Source organism: Trichosporon asahii (genome assembly GCF_000293215.1).
Source record: "Trichosporon asahii var. asahii CBS 2479 unplaced genomic scaffold scaffold00018, whole genome shotgun sequence".
Lineage (NCBI taxonomy): Eukaryota > Fungi > Basidiomycota > Tremellomycetes > Trichosporonales > Trichosporonaceae > Trichosporon > Trichosporon asahii.
Window position 1 is genome coordinate 1,463,234 of NW_014040906.1, and position 23,258 is coordinate 1,486,491.

The window sequence follows — 23,258 nt, forward strand, 5'->3', positions numbered from 1 at the left end:
CCCCCCGCATACCCCGACGTCGTGGTTGCCGCTTTGCCATGCCCTTGCGCAGCGTCGCAGATCACCTCAGCATGCCATGGTCATGGTTGTTTTTACAGCGTATGCAATCACAACAAGCGCATCGGAGACTTACTAAGCATACGCCGTTCGTTTCCGGGAACGGTTCTGCCTCCGTATGCACACCGGCACTATCCTCCGGGCCATGTTGGGATGGCCTCCCTCCGCCCGATAACCTGAACTGCGGTTTTCACGCTCGGGCGAACGGTTCGGGGTATCCCATGCACGTCGCTCGAGCCTTTCGGCACGTCATCGCTCGTCCGTCGGCCTGGCAGAGGTGGGCGTCGGCCTTGCGCAGTATTCTGCCTGACCTGAATCATGATGTTCAGCCGGGTGGCTAACTGACTGATCACTCGGCGCATGGCGTTAGGGCCGCCTGTGCAAAGTTGACCGCGTCTTGGGCAGACAATCCGCACATCACCATAGCATACGGCAAGCCACTGTCTTATGAGATTGGCGTGATCGTGCACGGGGCGCGCACAGATGCCAATCGTATAGTGATCAACGTCCGCGATGCTGCATGTACCCCTGGTGAGCGCCTCTCTCGCCGCCTCCAGGAGCGCCCATACCTTGATCAACCTCTCACTCAAGGCACAACTGTCCGTCCCCAGCGCCCTCGCTGCTGCAGAGTTCACCAGTTCACTTGTCCCCAGTGGTCACCGGAGGGCGAGTACGAGTCCTGACTCCACTGTATCGCTCCCTCCCCCGGATTCAGCTTGTCGGACGCAACCCCGCAGAGAATCTAGGATATCTAGGATTCGGATGCAAGCCGTGCAATACTTCAATGCACGCACGGCAGAACGGGGTGCACGGCGCAACGGCGCAGACGGCGCAAAACACGGTCGGATGCGGTACAGGAAGGCAGCAGCAGCGCACGGAGGCAGATGATGGGCATGCTGGGATGGCATTCACAGCGTGAAGAGGTGTCCTATGTTTCCTTCAGCTAGGATCACGTCTAAAGGACACGGACGCCACTGAGCGTCCCGTCTGTGGTGGCAATGAGCCCGGCCGCGATCCCGTAACGGTGGCGCAAGGCGTCAGGGATGTGGGACTTGGAGGTGCAGGAGCCAGGAGTGAGTGCACCAAGCCCCTCCGCATGCCGAGGGATCCGAGGGGCCGTGAACCGCTGGCCCGGTGACGGGGGGAGGAGGGGGAGCAGGAGGTGGAAGAGCGAAGCTGGTGCAGGACGCTAAATCCTAATGCTTAAGGAGAGTAAGGATCGCAGGGAGCGCTAAGGGTCCCCAGGGAACCGGCTCACGGCAGGGCTCAAAACTGGCTCAAGGGCCATTTCCTGTGTTTTCCTATGTTTCCTGCGTTTCCTGCGCATCCTCAAGGCGGTCGGGTAACCCGCATCTGCATTCAATCCTCGTGGGTCCTGGCTCTGCTCTGGGACCTTGGACCTTGGACCTTGACCAGAGATTCTCCACAACCTTAGCCTGCTTTTCGACCGACATTCATTCAGACGCCTGTTTGCTCGACCTGGCTCTAGCCATCTAGCCTTCTCGCCTGTGCAACCCCGCCCCGTCCTGACCATCCTGCTTATCCTGACCCTCCGCCGCCAGACCGTCTGGCCGCCAGGCCACCCGAGGAGCACACTGACTGCGCCGCTACCGCAAAGTCACAAACCTCCCCATCCCATATATTATCCTCAGTAGGTTGAGAAAGGGCCACGACGTTCAGACCCCCTCCTCTCTTTCGCACTAGTTCGATCGACAGCTCCTACTTGGCCATCACCATTCGATCATCATATCAGCCGCCATTCGAGCAGTCCGCCAGCCAGCCCGCCTAACCCGCCTGCCGCCTCCCAGTCTGCCTGCGAAACCTTGCATGCCCAAACGTCCCTGCACCGCAAACCTACATCCTACCGCTCCTCCGGCATAGATATTAGATATAGCGTCTGATCTCCTCTCGCATCAGTCCACCCCTACCTTCCACCTTCTTTTCGTTCTCTTCTTCACGTAGCGACTGCGCGACTTCAACCTTATCACTTTCCTCAATACTGGTCAGCGCACTCGTCTATATTCAACGTCGCGGTCGGTCTCTTCTCAACGCCTGACCCTCCTCCCCCCTCCCCACCACGACATCACCACCACCTCCCCACATTGCGACACCTCTCACCATGCCCCGCGATCCTATCCACCCCGCATCTCTCTTGCGACTGTCGGCCCACGACCCGACCGTTGTCCACTCGCTGAAGAACAAGGTTCCGCCAGAGTTCTTTGGTAAGTTCACACTAGCACTCTGTCTTCACAGAGTGCCTACCCAGCTCCAATTACGCTGCGAACCTTAGGTGCTGACTCCACTTCCAGACTTCGTCGCGTCTCAATGTGAGGCTGTCATCCGCATCGAGGACGAGCCCCTCCCCACTCCTCCGCTCTCTCCACGAACCCTTCCCCCCTCCCCTGGTCAGGCTGGTCCTTCGCGCTGGTGGGAGGCCCCTCTTCCGCGCAAGGGCGAGTATGACGAGCTTCCCACACTCTCCGACTTCATTCGCGGTCTCGTCGTTCAGTCGAATGTCCAGATGCCTACCCTCTCCGTTGTACTCGTCTACCTCAACCGGCTAAAGCAGCGCCTTCCCCCAGTCGCCCACGGCATGAAGTGCACACGGCATCGCGTCTTCCTCGCTGTCCTCATCTGTGCAGCCAAGTACCTTAACGACTCAAGCCCGAAGAACATGCACTGGCAGCGTTACGCCCGCTTCTTCTCCCTTGCCGAGGTCAATCTCATGGAGAAGCAGCTTTTGTACATTCTGGACTACCACCTTGGCGTCGAGGAGTCGGCCCTCATCACCCACATGCGACCATTCTGGGCTGAGCAGTCCCGAGTGGCTGCCGCTCGCGAGGCCGAAGCTCAGGCTCAGGCTCAGGCGCAGGCGCAGGTCGTTTATCAGCCCCTCTCCCCTCCCCCAACCCCGACTACGAAGGCAACCTTCTCTTCCGTCAACATCCCCTCCGCATCTCGCTTTCCCGTTCCCCCGCGACACACCCCGGTCATGCCCCGCCCCTCTACACGATCTGCGGCGGCCGCATCCGCACCCGTACCTCTCCACGCCCCACCTACCTCGAAGGAGCCTCACGACTACTTCGTCGCCTCGCACCCCACGATCCACATCCACGCGGCGTCAGGACATCAGAAGTCGTCGCCGATCCACTCCTTCTCGCGCCTTCAGCTTGAGGAGGCCGAAACACCGGCACTTCTTCGTCGCGACTCGGCCGGAAGCACTTGCTCCTCTTGCAGCAGCTGCTCGACGCAGTCGCCGCACTTTGATGAAGGCGAGGCTTCCGTCGTCACCATCCGCAAGGGCTCTGTCTTGAGCGCGTACGACATGATGATGGAGCAGCACGAGCTATCGCCCGCTGCTCCATCACCGAAGTGGAGGAAGCTTGGCTTCAGGCATGCGCAGGCGCAGCTCATCTCGGCGCGGAGGAACGCTTTGTAAACACGATCTCTGCGTCCATCAAATATCATCGGACATTCAACCAACCATACACACGAACAATCAAGTCGCATCAAGTGCATTTTCCAGTATTATCTTTCATCCAGTCTTCATCCAGTCTCCATCTCGGCAAACACAGGGATTCGTCACTTGGATTGAGCCCATTATAAATTACTATCATGTTGTTGTAGCCATACATAGAATATCATCTTCCCATTACACGGACACGGCATTTATCTTAGCAATGATGAACACACACGAACTTCACACGCTTTGCTTCCTACTATCCCTGTTGCATACTTCATTTGCAAAACGGTTCAAGATAGATAAGCTACAGACTCATGACGATAGCGATCGTGAGACCTGGGTGGTGAAGGTTGGATGCACCAGGGGTTGCGAGGGGTTGCGAGGGGTCTAGGCACGCGACGCTGAGACGAGTGGAGAAGGCAACAACGGAACCAACCGCGCAGCCGCCGTCGTCTCCTCATCCGCTCCATCGTCATCGCTTCGGTCCACGCTCCGCCCGGGGAGCCCGTGTCCACAACGAGCATCTTCCCTCCCATCTTTCCTTCTCCCAGTGTCCAGTATCCGTCACACCAGCCAATAGAGCGCCTAGACCTAGACATCCCGCGACTAACGCACCACCATGAATCGGTACGTCAACGGTCCGGGTGCCGAGAGTCTTTGCCCCCCCCCGCCCTTCCCGCGCCCGCTGACGGACCAGCATCCCGGTAGTTCTTGTGAGTTCTTCCACAATCGCCTGACCGCCTCAATCTGAAGCGAGCGGGTCGCGGATCAGACGGACATGCGCCAGATAGCAGGTGCTCAGGCAGGCCCCACTCCTCCCATGTCCTACCCCCTCATAACATCATCACCTTCACTATCCCACTACTCCGGCGAACAAATGCGGCCTGCCCAGGGTCTTCCATCGTCCCTGTAAGCAGGTTCGCCAGCTCGCCGCTCGCCCATTTCCGAAATCGAAATCATGAGTGAAAGCGTGTAATTCCAGAGTAATTCGCCCTGCTTCTTACGCGTGCCCCGCACACTCCGTGGCTGCGCCGCGAGCAGCTAAGTTACTGTGGACCTCAGCTGATGCCAATCGGCCAGACAATTGACGACCTCGAGTGCGTATTGGTTCCTCTTATCGCTGTGCTGACACCAGGTATCTCCTCGACCAGTTGGTGAGCGCCCTTCCTCCACTCCCCACTCATCCTCTTTGACCTGAAGACGTCCACAAGTGGGACCTCTCCTTCGGCTATCCCGTGTCAGTCCTCGCTTTCCTGATGTGCATGATGTGGCATGATGTGCGGCAGAAGCTCGGGACATTGAGCGCACGCCCGCACTATACGCCCGCTGACTCCCGCCGCACGCCGTCGGAGTACTGCCTACGGCCGGGTAGATCGGCCATGGACCGTGCACGCCGCTCATCAGTTGTCGATTACTGCAGGGTCATGGGTAGCATGCTCGGGCTCTGGAGTTGTGCGGGATCGGGCTCTGCGATTCCACGGCAGGTCACTGCGCAGCAGTTGCATTCGACAGCTTGACTGCATTGATTGCATTGCATCCAGGAGCAGCAAGTGCAGGAGCCGTCAAGTTTAATCGATTATTGCATTCCGGATCAATGTCTCGATTATCCTGGATGAACCGGGTAATCCTGCCAGCGCGATCAGTTCCTGACATTGATAGTGATCGTTGCTGCTGACACTCAGCCGCCGCCCAGCGACGACGACACGCCCACAGTCAAGAAGCTGCGCGTGCAGCTCCGCGAGGCTCTGGACGAGGTGAAGAAGGGTGCTGAGTGATCTTTGCACCCCGTCACATCAAGTTGTATACTTCTTACCCGTCCCATGAAACTCATCCATTAGCGAGCAGCTTGGCATTTGAACTCCCTGCTTCGCCCTCAATGAATGTTGGTGCCCGCAGGTGGCCGCAACAGGACTGAATGACTTCGATAGGTGCATAGTTGCAGCGTCGTCACAGACGCCACGCGAATACAGGTGCGCCACTAAATCCAAAAGTAGACAACTGAGGGCCACTGATCTTCGCTAAGCCTAAACCTCCTGCGTCGTGAATACAAGACACTGTCACAAACAGGGCCCTTCAGAGTTCTATTCGGAGCGGCGGCCTACGGCCGTACGGCCCGGGTGAAGGACCGGGGCACATTCAATCTCTCCGTCTTGTTTCTCGCGTATCGTTTATGGAGGCCGCACGGACCGCAACATTGACGGACTCGCATTCAGTCGGTGATTCCGAACGCTTTGAAACGAGCCAAGCGTCCAAGACGTGCAACTAAGCGCCAGGCACGGATGTTCCAGCGGCTTTCCCGCCCGCGTGTCCGACTCGATGCGGGGGAAGCGGGGAAGGGCAAGTTCATGTTGGAGGGCTGGAGGTGTACAGCTGTGCTCGAGACGATTCCGAGGTCAGACAAGCCGTCCACAGGTGAATCAGGTCCGAGCAGGTCCTGCTCAGGTTCGGAGTCAGGTTGAAATGAAGGCGAGATGAAGGTCAGATGAAGGGACACCTGTGCGGTGACGTCTTCTTTGTCCCGAAAGTGCAGAAGCGCAGAGGAACAGCAGAGAAGCCTTCAGGCACGGAAAGACGTACGTACATGATTGAAAGAGAAGGGGTTAGCTCGCGTGGTCCGCGTACGGGCAACCATGGACAGACGGGCAGACCCCAAGCGCTCGTGACGAGTGAGACGAGAGAGCGTCGCAAGCTGCCAGAGCCGGCGGCTGTGCAAGTTACGAAGATGCGCATGGAGTGGCGTGGCGTGCGGGAGTTGCAACTCAGACACACTATTCATCACACCGCACAGCTGAGCATCTAGCTGTCTCAGTGTCCCTTCCTCACGCGTATTCAGAACACCTGTAAGACGGAAAGACCTACAGCGTAAGACCCACAGGCGCTCAGGCTCAGCAAGTCAAGAGAGATGGCGGGGTTCGATTCATCCCCGCTCGTTTCCCTCCCACGTCCCTCTGGTAACCCCTTCTTTAACCCCCCGTGGATCCCTGGTTCCTCCGCGCAGAAATGGTCCCAATTCTGCGTGCCTGTGCATCCCATTTCCAAGGCGGTGGGCTTACGGAAGGGCTTGCGGAGGGCGTAGGGCTGGGCATTATGTTCATCACACTGGCGCTGTGCCCGTGGATCCTGGACCGTCCTGGGTTCGGGAGCCTCTAGCGAAACGCAAACCCGACTTGGCTTCTCAGCAAACCAGGGAAGATAGCGAGGAGGCGAACTGACGTGACGAAGGAGCGGGAGTCGGTCCGGCGCTTCCGAGTTTCCGGTCCGTTGGACTGACCAACGAGCTGTCCGTAAAGCACACGAAAACGTGTTATTGGAAAAGAGTACGACGCCCGGCAGCTTCAGGTAGAAGAACTGAACTTCCGATGCGGGGGACGCACAGAAGCTCCGCTCGTCTGCAGGACCAGTGCAAGCTCCGCGCAGCTTCCGAGCTTCACTCCTCGGGGGTGGAACACATTCTTCTGGAGCCCAGGGAGCAGGGTGGCCGTAGGAAACAACAGGAATTTGGAAACCTTACTATACGTAAGACGGCTTAGCATCCGCCAACTCGAAAACGGAACATGGCATACATTCCCAAGCTTGCCAGCCCCCGCACATTAAGAGTCTTTTGGAGCCGGGATTTTGGGAGCTAAGAAGAATGTAGGAGCGCACCACCTCGACGTGACGCAGAGTAACGCTGACATCACCCCCCACCTCTTCCAACATGCCGCATGCCGTACGTGTTGATCCCTCGGTCATGTACTGAGCCTGGCGTGCAAGTGTATGCATCAATTATGCATACGGCAAGCCTCCCGGCATGTCCGGCAGCTCGTGCGCGGGCCGTGCACTTGGCCCGACTTGCCCTCGCAGCCTTACAGCCTATCCTGGCCCGCCGGACACGCGCAAACCTCTCAGGAACACTCCCAGCCTTAGCCTGAACCTTATCCGGCGCGTTCCCGTGTTTCTTTGTCGTCTATTGAACTCATTGTGCATTGCTGGGGCGCGCTAGTTCCCTGCTCACCTGAGCGCAAACTTCGGTTGCAGCGAGTTTGTGTCCATCACGCAGACCAAAATGAGCGCCATCAGGTAGTGGTCCACCTGGTGTTCTCCCCAAATAGACAAACACAGGCGTCTTGCAGGGCAGGTGCCTAACCCTGCCGCCACGGATCGTCAGCCGATGCAGAGCCAGCGCTATCGCGGATGTAGGATGTACGCGTGCCAGCGGGCGGGTCACTCTCACGCCCCGCGAAAGATAGCGCGATAGCCTGGCGCAGTGCCTCGCAGTGTTTCGCAATGTCTCGGTTGGGCCACGCGGTTTTGGCAGAAACCTGCACGAGGCGTTCGGGGAGGGATGTGCTATTCAATGGAGAGTGGGAAAGAATAGGAAGGCCGGATGTCAAATGCACCAGGTGGCCACAAACCTGTCCAAACCTGGCCAGAAACACAGTGGGGTCTCCGCGCACAGACGACGCCATCTTACGCCACACATCAAAGGAGGCGCACCGCGGATCGACAAGAATACGCACAGAAACGCCTCATACATCACTACTGAATGCATCAAACAGACGTCTGAGAGGCTCTGGACCATCGGCCAGCCCCGGTACACATCGGTACACCCCGGTACAACCCCCGGTGACTTTTGACAACGGCCACCTGACCACCTTTCGAACGTCGACGCCTAGGACGGGCTGGGCAGGGCCTGACGGGCAGCCCGGGGCTCGAGGGATGCACGGCACGCGGCACGCTCGACCTATTCAGTACTAACAGGTAGTGCAGTAGAGCGGTACCGCCGGCGAACGGCATGTACATCTGCTGGTAACGCAGCCCTAGGGAACTCACGTAATGTGATGTGCTTAGCTCGGTGCAATGAATTCGCCGGCACACTACGGCTCGGGCTCACTTTTCTCTGTTCATGAAGGCAACACAACGGCGGCACAACGTCTTTGCGCAGACCGTCCGCCGGAGAACAATGCAAGCTCTCAACAGATGGAAATCTCCGGCACGGTCGCACGAAGCAAAGAGCACGGCTCGGACAATGTAGAAACAGCCCCGGAGCCGATCATGACAGTACCGAAAAGGCTTGCACGAGTGGAGCGCAGGGTAAACAGGGAATTGCATGATGCATACCAGGCCGCTAGGGATACGGGCCAGAAAGTTAAACATTGTTAGAGTTGAGCTAGAAAACCTTATTGCCTGCTTGGGTGCTGCTGGGTGAGCTTGGGCTGCACCTGGGTTCTGGTAACTCACGCAAGGGAGGGGATACGTTAGCTGCTTCCAAGCCTTTCAAGCTCCTCGGTCTTCTCTGCGTCGGTAGCGGTCCCTTACCCTTTCCTCTCGTTCTGTTTGAGTCCTTTCCAGGAATTCCGCCCTGCACTTGTGATGACCTCCAGGGTCCATGCTACTCACGGGAGCTTCATCTCCAGAGAGCGCAGAGGTGCGCTGCTAAACACATCTTGGGGAGGCCTTAGTTTTTCCGTAATTAGCCCGATGCCTTCGTCGCCCGGCGGAAAACATACATCCGCCCCTTGTTGAACGCGTGCTCTGCCATTACACCAGCCAAGCCTTCACCCCCAACATCGGCGTACTCCCCGCCCTTCACAGCGTGAGCTACCAATGCACGAACCAAGCTCAGCCATAGTCGGAGACTTTTCCCAACCTCCCCTGCGCCGCCCTGTGCGCCGCGGCACATCGAACCGTCCCGAAAGAGTGCCAAGTGGGCTCCGTTACGTGTTCCAAGTGGGTAGAAAGGGCTGCAGAAGCCTACGTCGACTTCGACGGACCCGTTGTTTTCAGTCTGCATGGCGAGCATGGTGGGCTCAGGCTCGTTAGACACCGCCTACACCTCAACTTCGCTTGCATGTGCTTCGGTTCGGGGTGCAGCATTACGTTGGCAGGCGATTGGCTAACGAATGAGTGACCGCCCACACCGAATGCTGCGCATGTTATCTTCTGTATATGTATATGCGCCGGAGTCGCGAGTTGAACATCCGCCGACACGCGGCGATTGCATCGGTGTATCACGTTGCGGCTACCTGCATCGCCATAATGATGCTTTATCAGCCATTAACCACTCAAATAAGTGTCCCGTTATCTCTGAATCAATGTCTCAGTAGGGTGTGTCGCCGAATATTGAGTAATATTGCGACCCCGCATCCGCCTCGACCATGCGTGCCACACGCGCTAATCAAACCTGTCTCGAATCTCGAATACCACTTTGTTTCCCCATGTCTCGGATGACCCACTTGATGCACCGATAGCGCATGTCCGACACAGAGGAGCCACCCACTCGCGGCGCCGAGGACTTGAGCGCCCCGTGCGCCAAGTGATACACCCACTCCGCGCCTCAATGCACTCCGCTGAGCGGCCCCTGTAACACATGCCATGCATAGATCTCCCCCCTACATCCGACACAATGCGGCATACTTTGCTCCACCCCTCCTTGCTCGGCGAGATCCCATCACCGACAACTGAATCAGAAACACCACTTTGCACGAAACTGCTGATGTCCTCGAGGTGGACATCGAGCCCATGCCCGCGGGCTCTCCATTGCCTGCGGGCTCGAGCGGGCTGCATCCGAGCCGCAGATAGCACGCCAGAAGGGGGCGATTGGAACATTGCTTACGTTACCCAGGCGCCATATGACCCACATGCCGTCCAGGACGTCCAAATGAGCCCGGGGGGCCTGATATGAGCTGATCCGCGCCCGTACCAGATTCTCGTATCGCCTAGCAGCCCTTAATGACGGCCTGAACGACAGGAGTACCGCCGCTCAAGCAGGGATGTACAAGGGTTCACAGCGCTTATTGCGATCTAGAGTAACCAAACATTACGAGAGTGCGACGCAGATGACGACCGCTCGCCGGTATTGGTGACTTGGCGGCGAGTCACCGACGCGCAGTAATTGACCCGTCGCCGAGAGAGTGACCGAAGAACCGGGAACCCCTGGCTCGTCACTTTGGAGTCACCTTAGCAGGTCCCCGAGCGACTGGGAGCGGCTCCCAAATGGTTCTTTCCGTGCGTCCTGTACTCCTGGTTGCGTTCCGCCCCTTACGTCCAGCGACCGAGCCAAGTGCTCGGCCATGCTAGCTCGGTGTACTGGACCGCAGTACTCATACACCACGAAAAGCCTCAAAAGCTCCCGCGCGAGGACCATTTGGAGCAATCGGAGCATGTAACGGAACGCAGGAAACACGCTAGTCTTACCGCGCAATGACGTCCTAGGACATGTTGTTACGACTCCATGCTATTCCCAACAGTCATGACTTTCAATCAAAGGCGGGACCGGTACCGGGCCACGCTTCCCAGCTCGGCTGAGCGGAGCTGAGCGGGTTCCCCCGTTGCGGTGCATGCCTCGAGAGCGTCGTACGCATGCACGCTATGCTCTCGTGGCCACTCTTGCGGGTTCACCAAACGGCTCTTGTGTTTCCGCTCTTGTGAGCGGAGGATTTCTCCCCCAGACCAAAGCCATCATCGACGCTAGCAAACACGCTATGCCGGGGATGCGCCGGATACAACGGATGCACGGGGGCGGAGCGGGTACTAACCTCTGGCCACTACATGCATCCGCCGTCACGGGGAAGGCATATCGAGGCGCACCTAGGAGGACTCTGCCTCTCGTCATGTTTGCTCACCTGACTGAAACGAATGCCCGCCGAACGCACTTCATAGTTTTCCGAACTCTTCGAACGCATGAAACCCACACCGAACGCATTGAACAGCATGCATGCACCAAGATAGCTCGAGTGAGCGGATATAGGTCTGCAACAGTTGACTTTATTAGGCAATAAGAACTGTGCCTCGGTGCCTGGGAGTACAGTGCCTGCCGTGACATAATTTCCGATGTCGCTGGCACAACGATCGCCGATCGCGTTGCATGCATACGCACGATTGCAACGGCGGGCAGCCAAGACGATGCAGGTGGTGCAGGACGTGCATTTGAGAGCCAGTGCCGTCAGAGATGCCGTACGCCGCTGCCTCGCTCCCGTGCTCCGTCTGTGCCGTTCATTCTGATCGTGCATGCACGTTGAGGGTCCTCCGCTGAGAACTTGCGAATAGTCCAACAGCCGTAGTAAGGCACGAACATGCATTCAGCTGACGATTGAAGGCGGACAAGGTTTGCACACTTCCGGCGTCCCGGGGTCCGAGCGCACGGACACGGGAGCACGGACTTGAGAGCTACGGGAGACACCCGGAGGTAACAGCAAGCAGGCACGACTGGGAAGAGGAGCCTGTCCACGGTGAATGAGGAGAATTGATCGACGACAATGGCAGATTAAGGTTGATCGAATGTTCATAAACGGACTTGATCCGTAGCGCGTGGTCCGTTCTGATCATAATTAAAACCATCCTCTTGATAGTGTAAGCACGATCTACATAAGCAGGTCAGAATAAGTGGGGGGCATCTCCGACTCCTGTAAGAAGACGCGTCGGCACGCCATCCTTTACACTTAAGCTTGGTCCACATGCTCACACGCATGTCGGCGATAGTCGGTACGCTTGCTGACAACAGAGTTGTCCATTTAGCCATTGACAACGGGCTTCCGGACTGATCAGAAACTGAATTCTGACCATTGTGCTGACCCAAGATGTCACAAGGTTACACTCCCATTTGCTCTGCCCGGCCCGTACAGTGTTTGCCCGCGCGCCGACGCCCGCTTGCCTTTGTAGGCAGACCGTGCGGAATTGCGATCGCGCACCCAAAGCGCGACTCAAACCCCAACAATGGCACGAGGGCGACCGTGGTGCAGGGTGAAAGTGGAGCTTAAGCTTAACCCTCCCTGCGACGCTTGTCGTCGCTGCCGTGATCGGCTCCGGTTTACGACTTACTACTTGTATGGGCAGCTAACCGGGGCATTTGTTACTCTTGGAAGAGCACACAGGACGGTGGGTCAGGAAAGTAGGAGAATAAACGGCCACGATTGCCGCAATTCCCAGGAAACGAGTGTGATAAGCTTTGAGCTTCGCTCTGCTCCACTTGCATCACAGTCGTCACCACACACGGTCGACAGCTGTGCGCAGCAGTTCTCGTGGGGGCATCTCGCTGCCACATTCGCTTTTACCACATATGCAGTGAGATTAGAAGGCTCAGTGGTACGCCCCAAAAGACGGTACAGCGTGCTTGAGGCGCAGACCTGCTGATTGACCAGACGGAACCACATAGCCTCTTCCCCCCCAAGCTCCACTCACTCCACAGGCTAATAAGCTCAGTCCTGATTTGAGTTGCCCGGATAAAGAAGCACAGCGGGCAGCGTGGCTTCCTTCATTGATAAACAGGCCTGACTGCAGACTTAGAGTTTTGAGAAAGCCACAGGGTACCGAAGGTGTGAGGAGCACTATACAGTCTTCGTAAGACTTGAAGAGATGGACAATCCAAGGGGAGCTAAACGCAGGAAGATGAAGCCATCACGTAGGAGGACAGTTGTCGCCATCGCGTATGGAGGACAGCTGTCGAGAGCACATTGAACACGATTTCGATCACAGAACAAACTCACGTTCGCTTCAGAAACACAAGGTTGGGGGACTGAGCTAATACGACTGGAATGCGTTTCCTTGATCATTGCGTGGGCCCATTATTGTTAGATGCAGTTTCTGGTGCGAGCTTAAGCAGCTGGAACCGCACGAAGCGGAACTTCAAGTACCTTCGCGAGTCCGCTCATTCGACAACGCCACAAGTGGCCGCAACTGACGCTCGAAGGGAACGTAAGGCCCACTGACCGAGGACATCACACCGAAGACTGGTCGCTGAGCCACCACTAAGGTCAGACAGCTGCAACTCATTCGCTGTCAATATAGGGAGGTATCGCGGCTCGCTTCAGAGCTTGGTGGAGCACACGTTGCCTTCCAGATGGACATTGGACTGGGATCTCGCTCCTTCGCTTGCTAGCGAGGGCGAGCTTCGCAGAGGCGCAGCACTGAACTGAGCAAGAATTGCGTTGGGGGTAGCAACCTTGGCGTTCACGGTAACCCGTATTTCCCCTACATTTAGAGCTGCACTCCCTGCAGACCGAGCAGCATCGAGCACGCCTGACCGCCCGACCCACACCGACAGCCCGCAACCCCACGGGAATGGTCTCTTCCCAAGCGACACATGTTGGTAACCGAGAGGGTTGGGGGACTGCGGCTGGGCTTGCGTGGACGGGCTGCACACCGAGCTCCGCAACCTCTACAGCAGACACGCTACGGCAGTCGTGGTACACCACCCGGCGGGCGGAACGTTACAAAGTTAGTAGCGGAATGGGGATCGATTGGGGACGTCCAGTTCTCGACAGCCGCGGCAATTAGTAGCATCAGCTGAACCTCCTTTTACAAGAGCGCCGGGGCAGTGCTCTCCTCAGCCTTGCTCCACGACATGTACATTATTCCAACTACTTTAGGTAGATGTCCTAGATTCTCTGCCGACCACTCTCCTGTCCGTTGTAGCCTGTCGTTGATCGCCCTAAAGTGCTCAAGTCTGCCAGAGATCGGCAGAGTTAGCACTGGAGCCATCCACCCCGCCGAGGCCAGCGTCCATGTCACGGCGCCGGATATCAGATATCACTTTCGCCGCAGTGGGTCCCGCACGCGCCATGAGGTCGCAACGAAAGAGCTCGGTGCTGTCTCCGAACCTTTCGCTACGACCACCAAGCAAGCAGCACGCTAGCCCTTGCATCGCCACGAAGGACCGCGCCATGATGCCATCGCCCAATTGTCACGGTGGCAGTCCGCTGCCAAAACTCGGGAATCTCCGAAGTTTCCTCCTAGTCCTGCAGGGAGAACAACATTCCGCCAGCCCAAGTTGTTCGGTCTAGTGGGACTCATAGACCTCATTGGTGCTGCGAGAGAAAGGGGGGAGGCGACCCGCCGGAAAAGCGGAGGAACGCGCCAACACCAACACGCCCCAACATCATGCTGTCCTTTGTTGTGGAACCGAAACCCTTGCGGATCCCTCTCCAGCCCCTACCCGGCCCTGCCCATCAGCTCACATCCTCGGTCTGCCCGGGCACATCCCTCATTCTTCTCCCTCGTCATTCACGTTCCGGCCGCTCGGCCACACATCACCTGACGTGACTGCCACCGAGCTTCAGTCACTGGCCGAGCGGAAGAAAGGACTACAGCACCGCTTACGGCACGAAGCAGCCGCTAGGTCCCGCGCGCTGTATCTTTATAACTATGCTCCGCTGTTGTCTCAGACGCAGTCGCCCCGATGAGACATGCTGTTAACCGGACCCACTCAGTGTGCACGGGGACAGGACCCCGTGAGACGCGGCCGCCGCCGCGCTCACCGATAGCGTTACAGTGGCAGTCAGAGGTGAGTGAGGCAGTTAGGGAGCTCGCGGAGGTGAAGTGGGAGTGAGTCTTTGTCAGTTGAGCTACACCTTAGCGGAGTTCGGCGCCTTCCTAGAGCGGGAGCCATTCTGCGAATGTCCATGATACATGCAGGAAGCGATTATAGGATCTTAAGGTGTTTAGATCGGTGTGAACAGCTTGGGAGACGTGCGGAAGCGGGCTGACGTTAGCTGACATTTGAGGATAGAACTCAACCCAGAGAGCGATCGTCCCGCCAACAATCTGAAGGATACCACCGCTAGCAATTGTCCACTTATAACTTCCGGTGGCGTCTCGGATGCCTCCTCCCATGGGGCCGCCGACGAGGTTACCAGGGGCGTTGAACATGAGAAGAATGCCAAGATTGGACGCGAGCGCCGTAGGACCGAGCACGGTCACGACGATCTGTGGCAGAAGACCGAGGAAACCCGGCGCAATTAGTCCGTAAAGGACCGCGAAGGCGTAGGTGCCCGCAAGGTTGTGCGCCGTAAGCCACAGCGAGAGCTGGATCACGCCGCTGAGGAAGAAAACGGCGATGTACGTGTTGAGTGGTCCGACAAAATCGGCACAGAACCCGACGAGCGCTCGGCCGATGCAAACCGAGAACGCAAGCACCGATACAGGACCAGTGGCCGCCATGCCTGTGAGGTCGGGGAAGCGCTCGGCGACCCAGGAGGCGAGGAAAGTGTACGGCGTCGAATACCCGATGATGGCGATGAGGAGCGATAGCGCGATGGACCAGAACTCGCTGTGGCGGAAGACGGCTCCGTTGAACAGCGGGCCCCTTGCTGCCCGGGCCTCGGGTGCCGTCGGGCGTGTGCGAATCAGGAAAATACTGATGAGCATGAAAGTGAGATTGATGAAGGACATGATGCTGATGTTAACTGACTGTTCTCCTGACCTGACACCTTACATTAGAGTCTTATGCCGTCCGACCGAGAGGAGGAGCTTGCGGATGATGAGCGTTGAGATGCCTCCACCGAGACCTGCACCGCCCATCGTGATTCCGGAGGCGAGACCACGGTGACGGAGGAACCACTGCGAAGGCAGACTCATGAAGAGCGGAGCAGCGATGCCTGCGCCAATGCCCGTGATGACGCCTTGTGTCAGAATCACGGCCCAGAGGGGGTTGGCGAAGCCGGCACAGAAGGTGCCAAGCCAGCACATGAAGGCGGCAAAATAGAGGACACGCTTGAAACCGAAGCGGTCGCCGAGACGGCCGGAAATGAAGGCAACACATGCGAAAAACTGTTGTCAGCATTGTCAGACGGACGAAACGGCGACTCACGAAGCCCTGCGTCGTGCCCGCCAGACTAATGACAGCGGTCGGGGCAGTAGGGTAGACGTTCTCGACGTAGTACTGCTGGAAGACGCCAAAGTTCATTCCCCAGCCATTCGTCAGAGCACACAGCGTTGTGCAGCACGCCACGACGACCCAACCGTATCCACCGTCGGGGTAAGCATGCCCCTCCTCTTCCTCCTCGGCATCGCGACACTTCTCGCAGTTGTCACCGTCACCTCCGGGACCGCCCTTCTCGAGCACAACGACCGGTCCCTCGGTTTCCATCCTCTTGACTTCCATGTTCGGCAGCTTGCCGTCGTAGTCCTCCTCGAACACGGGTGAGTTCGGATCCCCGAACGCCGTGAACGTGGGCCGCCGCATGCTGGCCGCGCCCTGGCTACGGCGCTGAGACAGCCGGCGTTGCGAGTGTTGCGAGGCTATCCGTACGAGGGGGCCACCGCCGCCGACGGAAGCGGGGTCGAACACGGAGACGACATCTGGTGGAGGTGCGAGGATTGGAGAGGTTGGGCGACGGTGGTGCAGATGCGGCGGGTGGTCGTCTCCAACGGCTGTCGTGGTCGTTGAGTGCACTGAGTGACTGCTACTAGGCCTCCGCTTCTCTTCCTCGTTCTTGAGCGGCGAGTCGGATGGAGGGTGATCGATCGTCATCGCTGTTGTTGTTGTTGGGACTGGGTGAGTGGGATCGGACCCTGACGGGGCAGATGGACTTGACGGGCGTAGTTCAGACATGGTGATGTGTGTCAGAGAGCTCTTCTTCGTGTGGGACAATCCAGCGCGTTCTTTTGAGCTGTGTTCTTGCCACTGAATGAGTCGAGAGTCATCTTCATAAGCGAGCACTAGCAGGTCATGAGACGACGGAAATCTGCGAGCGCAGCGCGCGGCATGTGCAACTTTGCAACTTTTGCAGGCGCCGGTCCGGGAAACCGGTCCTGTCCGCCCAGCTCTGGCCGGTGTCATTGCTGCCAGCCCCCACATCGCTCATGGCCGAGGAGCCTGGACTCACACGGGCTCATGCACCGTCCCTTGGCGCCGCATGGCGTAGATCAATGCCAGGCGTTGCGGAGCGCCGGCGAAATGCTGACCAACCACGCAGCGATCTGTGAGTCGATAACGGCGGCATGTAGCGGAGTTGGCCGCATTTGTCGGCCATCACCGGTGACTCGGACCACTTGGACGGGTTATCTCATTAGAACCTGTATTAGAGTTGCGGAGTCGCCCGATTAGTAATGAGTAGACTGATTAGTGCTTGTTTGGACTTGGAGTATGGGAAGGGGATTTAGGCATTGTGCACACATGCTTCGTGAGAACAGTTGCTGCGTTTGCCGCGAGTTGCCGATAGCCACACTGACGCCGAACTTACCCAAACAGAGGGCGTGCGGTGACGTATGAAGAGGGACCGAGTGTGGCGAACGGGCATCGTGAGCATCACCGCTAGCCATTGACAGCGAAGAGGGGGTCGGTGGCGACGAGTAGTCTACGTGAAAGACGTTGGACTCAGAGAATCAAACATCCGAACCCCCGGGGCATCGTTTTCTCCAAGTAAAGCGGTCGAGTGCTCGAGTGTAGAGAAAGTGGCCACGAGCTTCCTCGATTCTTCCTCGACTCTGGTGGTGGAACGTCAAGCGTTCTCTCGTGCGGACCTGTTCGGCGTCCATTACCCAAACTTAGCTTCAGTCCGTGTCTGCCAGTGGTCTCGCGAGAGCAAGAGCAACATCAACGTGCTGTTAGAATACCACATAGACGAAAGCTGTGTCAGCCGCTGAATGACGGGCTCTTTCGCTGTCCAAAGCACCCAGGCCCTTTGGTCCCCAGCGCTCCGTGTCCCCGCTCGGTTGTTGTTTGTTCCCCTCCCTCTAACCAAACCGGAGCTAGAAAAAGTGGAATCTCCCCATCGGGAGGCCCCGACCCCGGCCCGACTCGAACGGACAACCTTCAGGAATACGTGTTTATATCCCAAGTCATTGGAATCTGAAGCGCTACCAATTACGCCACCGAGTCACCGTGTTGTTGGTTCCTGGTCGGAGCTCCGGCGCGGGACCACGTGGCGCTCTTTGCCACGTGGATTAGCACGTGACCGGTTTGACGCTCGGCTTGGACCGGCTAGCTCGCCTTGAACATTGGGCTTTGGGCGAAAGTCGGTTGAGTGCTTACACTTACGACCACTTCGGCGGCGGCGACGACGATTTTAAAAAGAGGAAACAGACAGGATGGCCGGAAGTCCACTCGCCCCCATCCCCGGATCGCCAGCCATACCGACCAGCTCGCTCGTGAACCCCGACACTGTGGCCGCGCCGAATCCCACCTCGACTCTTTCTCGTGGCCCACGACCAGCGCCGGGCGAGTACGCCCTCCCGATCCCGGAACAGATCCGCGCGCTGCTCCAGTCCCGTCTTTCTGTGACGTTGACCGACGGCCGGGAGCTTATGGGCACACTTACAAGTGTGGACAGCACGTCCGTGCTCATGAGCAATGTGGAGGAACTCCGCGAAGTCACTAGCGAGAATGTGCGGAGGTACTGGCCGTGGAGCAAGGATGGGATCAATGCCGGCTACGACGGCGATGTCGAGGGCAGAGGCGCTGGTGCTTCTTCTGCGGGCGTCGGACGGGAGAGCGACCTCCAGGAAGGAGAGGAGGTGGGCCAAGGAGGGGAAGAAGGAGCGGAAGGAGGAGCTGAGGAGGAAAAGAAGATCGGAGGCGGCGGCCCTGAAGCCACGATCAGGAGGAGAGAACTGCAGAGTATCCTCGTGCAGTTTGCGCACTGCAAGAGCATCGAGCTCGACGAGGAGAACCATGCCGCGTGGCGGAGATATTGCGAGATGCCCGAGGAGATGCGTCCGAACGCTCCGTCTCAGCCATACCTCGGCCAGGTTATCTAAGCTCGCCTTCGACCCTTCGTTCTGGACAAGGTGTCGCGTGGTGATCGCGTGAGCGTGAGCTGGGTCAGAGCTCGTGGTGTAGCGAAGTGCGAGTGCAGGAGGAAGGAGGAGAGACGGGAGATGGGATGCGCACATGATCGACTGGCGACACCCTTCTTGCGCGACCGAACGATGTCCGAAGGCACCACGTATCAACCGAACACGACCCACCTCGAAACGTGCCATGCGCTGTACACCGTTCCAGTGAGACCGGAACGTTCCTTGATCTCGTCACTTGCGTTGAAGACTCTCGTCATCACCCTCACCGATACTACGACCTCTACCTCGGCACCGTCCCTGCTTCACCCTTGCCGCCCACCTCGCTCTGCATCTTCTCCAGTTCAACAGTCATGCGACGTGGTCTCTTTGTCTTGTATAGAGTCGCAATGCTTGCTAGGAGACGGATCTGGCCGAGACGCCGCGGCTGACTCGGAAGACTACGCCAGCGCCCGGCGCGGCAAGCTGGTGCCGGGGCTATTTCTGGGCTGGCCTAACGCTCAGCATTCCGGACACTTCCCTCTTCCCATGATATCATCCGATCGTCACTCCACTATATCGAACCTGCAGCTGAATCGCTTCTCAACAATTAACGCACCCTCAGCTCCAAATGGGTATTCGTCACTGCAGCAGGCGAGGTTCACAGAGTCCAATGGAGATGACATGACAAGTGCTCGGATGCTCGGGATGGTACAGACGGCGACTATAGGCTATGTAGATGTGCAGGGACCCATGTATGTGGTTGCTGGTTGGCGGTAGGCTGGCATGGCTTGTGTGATGATTATACTTTCGGCTGCGTGAGCGGCGCAGCGTTAGTCGAGCTTGAGCGTAGCGGGCATGGGGGCATGCAAAAGGTGTGCGTCGGTGCTGCCGTGGGGTTCTTCAGATGCGATGAGACGGGGCTGGGCTGATGGCCTTGGCGGCCAGGGGGAAATGTCCTCTAAAAATTCGAATGCGGATGGGTGTTGTTGCGAATTGCTGATGATTTGATGCGGGAGGCAAGGGAAGGAAGGAGAGATTTACACAATGTCCTCACGCCCGTTGTACTCGCCCTCGGCGGGTGGGCCGAGCGAGGACGCGTTCGAGCGACCGCGCCGGTGCTGCGACGTGTGCACCACCGCTGCCGCGCCAAACTCGCCGTAGCTCGACTGTCGCTGCGCCTGATATCCGGCCGTGTAGCTCCCGCGCTGCGACGGCGGGGCAGAGTACTGATGTGTGTCAGAGAGCTCTTCTTCGTGTGGGACAATCCAGCGCGTTCTTTTGAGCTGTGTTCTTGCCACTGAATGAGTCGAGAGTCATCTTCATAAGCGAGCACTAGCAGGTCATGAGACGACGGAAATCTGCGAGCGCAGCGCGCGGCATGTGCAACTTTGCAACTTTTGCAGGCGCCGGTCCGGGAAACCGGTCCTGTCCGCCCAGCTCTGGCCGGTGTCATTGCTGCCAGCCCCCACATCGCTGGGCACCGCCGCTGCCGCGCCAAACTCGCCGTAGCTCGACTGTCGCTGCGCCTGATATCCGGCCGTGTAGCTCCCGCGCTGCGACGGCGGGGCAGAGTACATCGACCCGCCGCGGGAGGAGGGGTACGTCGCCTGACTGGGCGAGTCGGGCACAGCGCTGGACGCAATGCTCAGCGGGCGCGGCACAGTAATCTGCACCTGACGTCCGCTATGCGGCGCACCGCGCAAAGACGCTTGCGGATACCGCGGCATGCCCGGAACGGAACGGCGCACTCCCGAGCTGCCGAGCGATAAGGACGAGGGGCGGGGCGAGTTGGCGCGCGAGTCGGAGGAATTCGTGCGCGAGTCAAACTCGCTGCCCTGCGGGTCCGAGGGCGTCGGGGCGCGCAGCTGGTCACCTGAAGCGCCGCGCGGAATGAGTCCGTTAGACCCGTCTCCGCTGCCGGAGCCGCTCGAGGCGGTGGAACCGTCACGGTACAGATTCAGCGGGCTGCCAGCGGCCGTCACGGGAACTCCGCCGGGGGTGTTTGTGCCTGTGCCAGACGAAGACAACGACGGCGATCCCGACGGGGTCGAGTTTGTACCGTACTTCTGGGACGACGTCGAGCTGTATGAGTCAAAATGCGATGCAGGACGCTGAGGGGGCCCGAGCACTGCACGGGTCAGCTGAGGCCTTGAATAGCACACGCCCGCGTCCGTGCACTCACATGTGGAATAGGAACGAGCCATGGTCATGGACGGGCCCCGCGAATTGGAATGACGTGCGTAGGACGGTGGTCGGTACTCTTGCGACATGTCTCGAGGCGCTCTGCATTTGTCAGTTTGAGGGAACTGGGCGCGATGATTCGGTTTACTCACGGTGGTGGGAGTTTCTTACCACGCCCGCGGCACATACGCCACAACACAAAGGCGAGAATAATGGCGGCAAGGCCACCGACGATACCACCAGCGATACCACCCTTGGCGCCGGGGCTCAGCGTTGAGCCAGACTTCTGCTTGGCGATGTCGCCAATGTACTCAGACGGACTGTTTGAGCCTTTGAACGTGGTGGTAACAGGCTCTTGGCTCACGCTGGCCCATTCACCGCCGTCGTCGTGGGAGGGTTGCGCGGATGCAGAGGCCGAAGCGGAGGCGCCGGAAGGAGTCGGTGACGCAGGTTGGCCTGAGGCCCCGGATGAGGCGCCGCCTTGGGCAGAAGCCTGGCCACTCGGTTGGCCACCATTCTGCTGCTGCCCGTTACCGGAAGGCTGCTGCTGACCCTGTTGCTGCTGCCCCCCACTTGGCTGAGCACCCTGCTGTTGCTGCTGAGGGCTCGGCTGGGCGCCCTGCTGCTGGCCACCCTGCTGTTGTCCGCCCTGCTGCTGCTGGCCCTGCTGCTGGTCACCCTGCTGCTGATTACCCTGCTGCTGTCCGCCTTGCTGCTGGTTACCGCCCTGCTGCTGGCCGTTCTGCTGCTGCTGGTCGCCGCCTTGCTGTTGACCGCCTTGTTGCTGGCCGCCCTGCTGTTGCTGACCACCTTGCTGCTGGTTGCCGCCTTGCTGTTGGCCTCCCTGCTGCTGGTCGCCGCCCTGCTGTTGGCCGTTTCCAGCCGGAGCTTGACCACCTTGCTGCTGGCCGCCTTGTTGTTGCTGTTCTCCCTGGGCGGGTTGTCCTTGCTGCTCCTGGCGGGGAGCGAGGTAACGCTTCGAGGGTCGATCACCGGCACCGCCGGCAGGTGCCGGGTTTGACATTACTTCGGAAGGTGAAGCAAACGGATCACTGACGGATAGTGACGGTGTCGGTTTCAGATGCGTGTGTGTGCCGAATTCGAGATGTCCGTGAGATGCAGAGATCTAGAGTGTCGAAGCGATAGACGCGAACAGAGTGATTAAAGCGATGCGACGAACCCAGGTCGAACCAGGTTGGCGTTTTGGGTTCACGTCTGACGTCGGGATAACAGCTGCGATGCGTTATTGCGATGCGAGTGTGACTGGTGGGCGAGCTCAAGTTGGGGATGTTTTCGTTTAGGCACAAATGCAAGGGAATGTCCGTAGCTCTCGTCCTCAGTTTCGCAGGCGTCGATGCAAGTAATGTCGGAAATCGAAGAGGTACAAGGAGTGAACGAGTGTATGTGCGTGATGCAGGCGAAGTGTTGTACAGTGAAGGCGAAGCTGGAGAACAGCGAGCGAGTGGATCCTGGGGAATTAGCGTCTGGCGATGATTGAGTGCTGTGGTGGGTCTCGGTCTGGCGGAAATGCTTGGCTCGTTCGTTTCCCGCCCAGCGCCCAGCAACAACAACTAGCACCGAATCAGGTATGCAAGTTGCGCTCTTTGCAGATGATCGAGCGGACCACCAGACGATCCGCTGAGCGAATGGGACGAAGCCGACCGGGTTGGCCGCGCTGGGAATGCGGCCGAACAGCGGGCCGAACGCAAGTGGTACCGTGGTAGCAAGGGTTTCAGGACCGAGAGGCTACCGGCTGGGGCTTGCGGCTTGGTGGCAGCTGGACGAGTGACAGCCTGTAACTGCGCGCAGACACCCCGAACGTTCGTGAAGGCGAAGAAGCTGTTGGAGAACGAGAAGGAAGGCAGGGAAGAAGGCAGCGCCGGGTCAAGTACGACTGGGTGGACGTTGAACGAGGCTGAAAGCTGACGGAGGCTGGGCGGGCGTGGACTGGGAAAGGGAAATGCGATGCCAAGACGTAGTTGAGATCGAGGTCGGGTTTGGGCTGACGGGATCGACTCACCGATGTCGTGGTGTGTTTGCGTGTCTTGTGTCTATGAGGGAAAGGAAAGGGGCGGTGTTGGAT

General features: G+C 58.5%; 4 protein-coding genes and 1 non-coding gene across 5 annotated transcripts; 2 read left to right on the forward strand and 3 right to left on the reverse strand.

The window, feature by feature from the left end:
- Positions 1 to 2,176: 2,176 nt before the first annotated feature.
- Positions 2,177 to 3,496, forward strand: A1Q1_00244 (cyclin; the record flags this gene model as incomplete). Its single annotated transcript, XM_014326572.1, has 2 exons — positions 2,177 to 2,279; positions 2,367 to 3,496. 2 exons carry the CDS (start codon positions 2,177 to 2,179, stop codon positions 3,494 to 3,496), a joined length of 1,233 nt encoding a protein of 410 aa, XP_014182047.1.
- An 11,373-nt stretch (positions 3,497 to 14,869) lies between these two features.
- On the reverse strand, positions 14,870 to 16,829 carry A1Q1_00245 (transporter; the record flags this gene model as incomplete). Its single annotated transcript, XM_014326573.1, has 3 exons — positions 14,870 to 15,632; positions 15,711 to 16,045; positions 16,086 to 16,829. 3 exons carry the CDS (start codon positions 16,827 to 16,829, stop codon positions 14,870 to 14,872), a joined length of 1,842 nt encoding a protein of 613 aa, XP_014182048.1.
- Positions 16,830 to 18,002: 1,173 nt separating this feature from the next.
- Positions 18,003 to 18,098, reverse strand: A1Q1_t219. The gene has a single exon. It is a non-coding gene; the product is annotated as a tRNA-Trp (tRNA).
- A 209-nt stretch (positions 18,099 to 18,307) lies between these two features.
- Positions 18,308 to 18,976, forward strand: A1Q1_00246 (uncharacterized protein; the record flags this gene model as incomplete). The annotated part of the gene is made up of 1 exon (XM_014326574.1): positions 18,308 to 18,976. One exon carries the CDS (start codon positions 18,308 to 18,310, stop codon positions 18,974 to 18,976), a length of 669 nt encoding a protein of 222 aa, XP_014182049.1.
- Positions 18,977 to 20,334: 1,358 nt separating this feature from the next.
- On the reverse strand, positions 20,335 to 22,199 carry A1Q1_00247 (TPR repeat-containing protein; the record flags this gene model as incomplete). Its single annotated transcript, XM_014326575.1, has 3 exons — positions 20,335 to 21,122; positions 21,177 to 21,277; positions 21,328 to 22,199. 3 exons carry the CDS (start codon positions 22,197 to 22,199, stop codon positions 20,335 to 20,337), a joined length of 1,761 nt encoding a protein of 586 aa, XP_014182050.1.
- Positions 22,200 to 23,258: the final 1,059 nt, after the last annotated feature.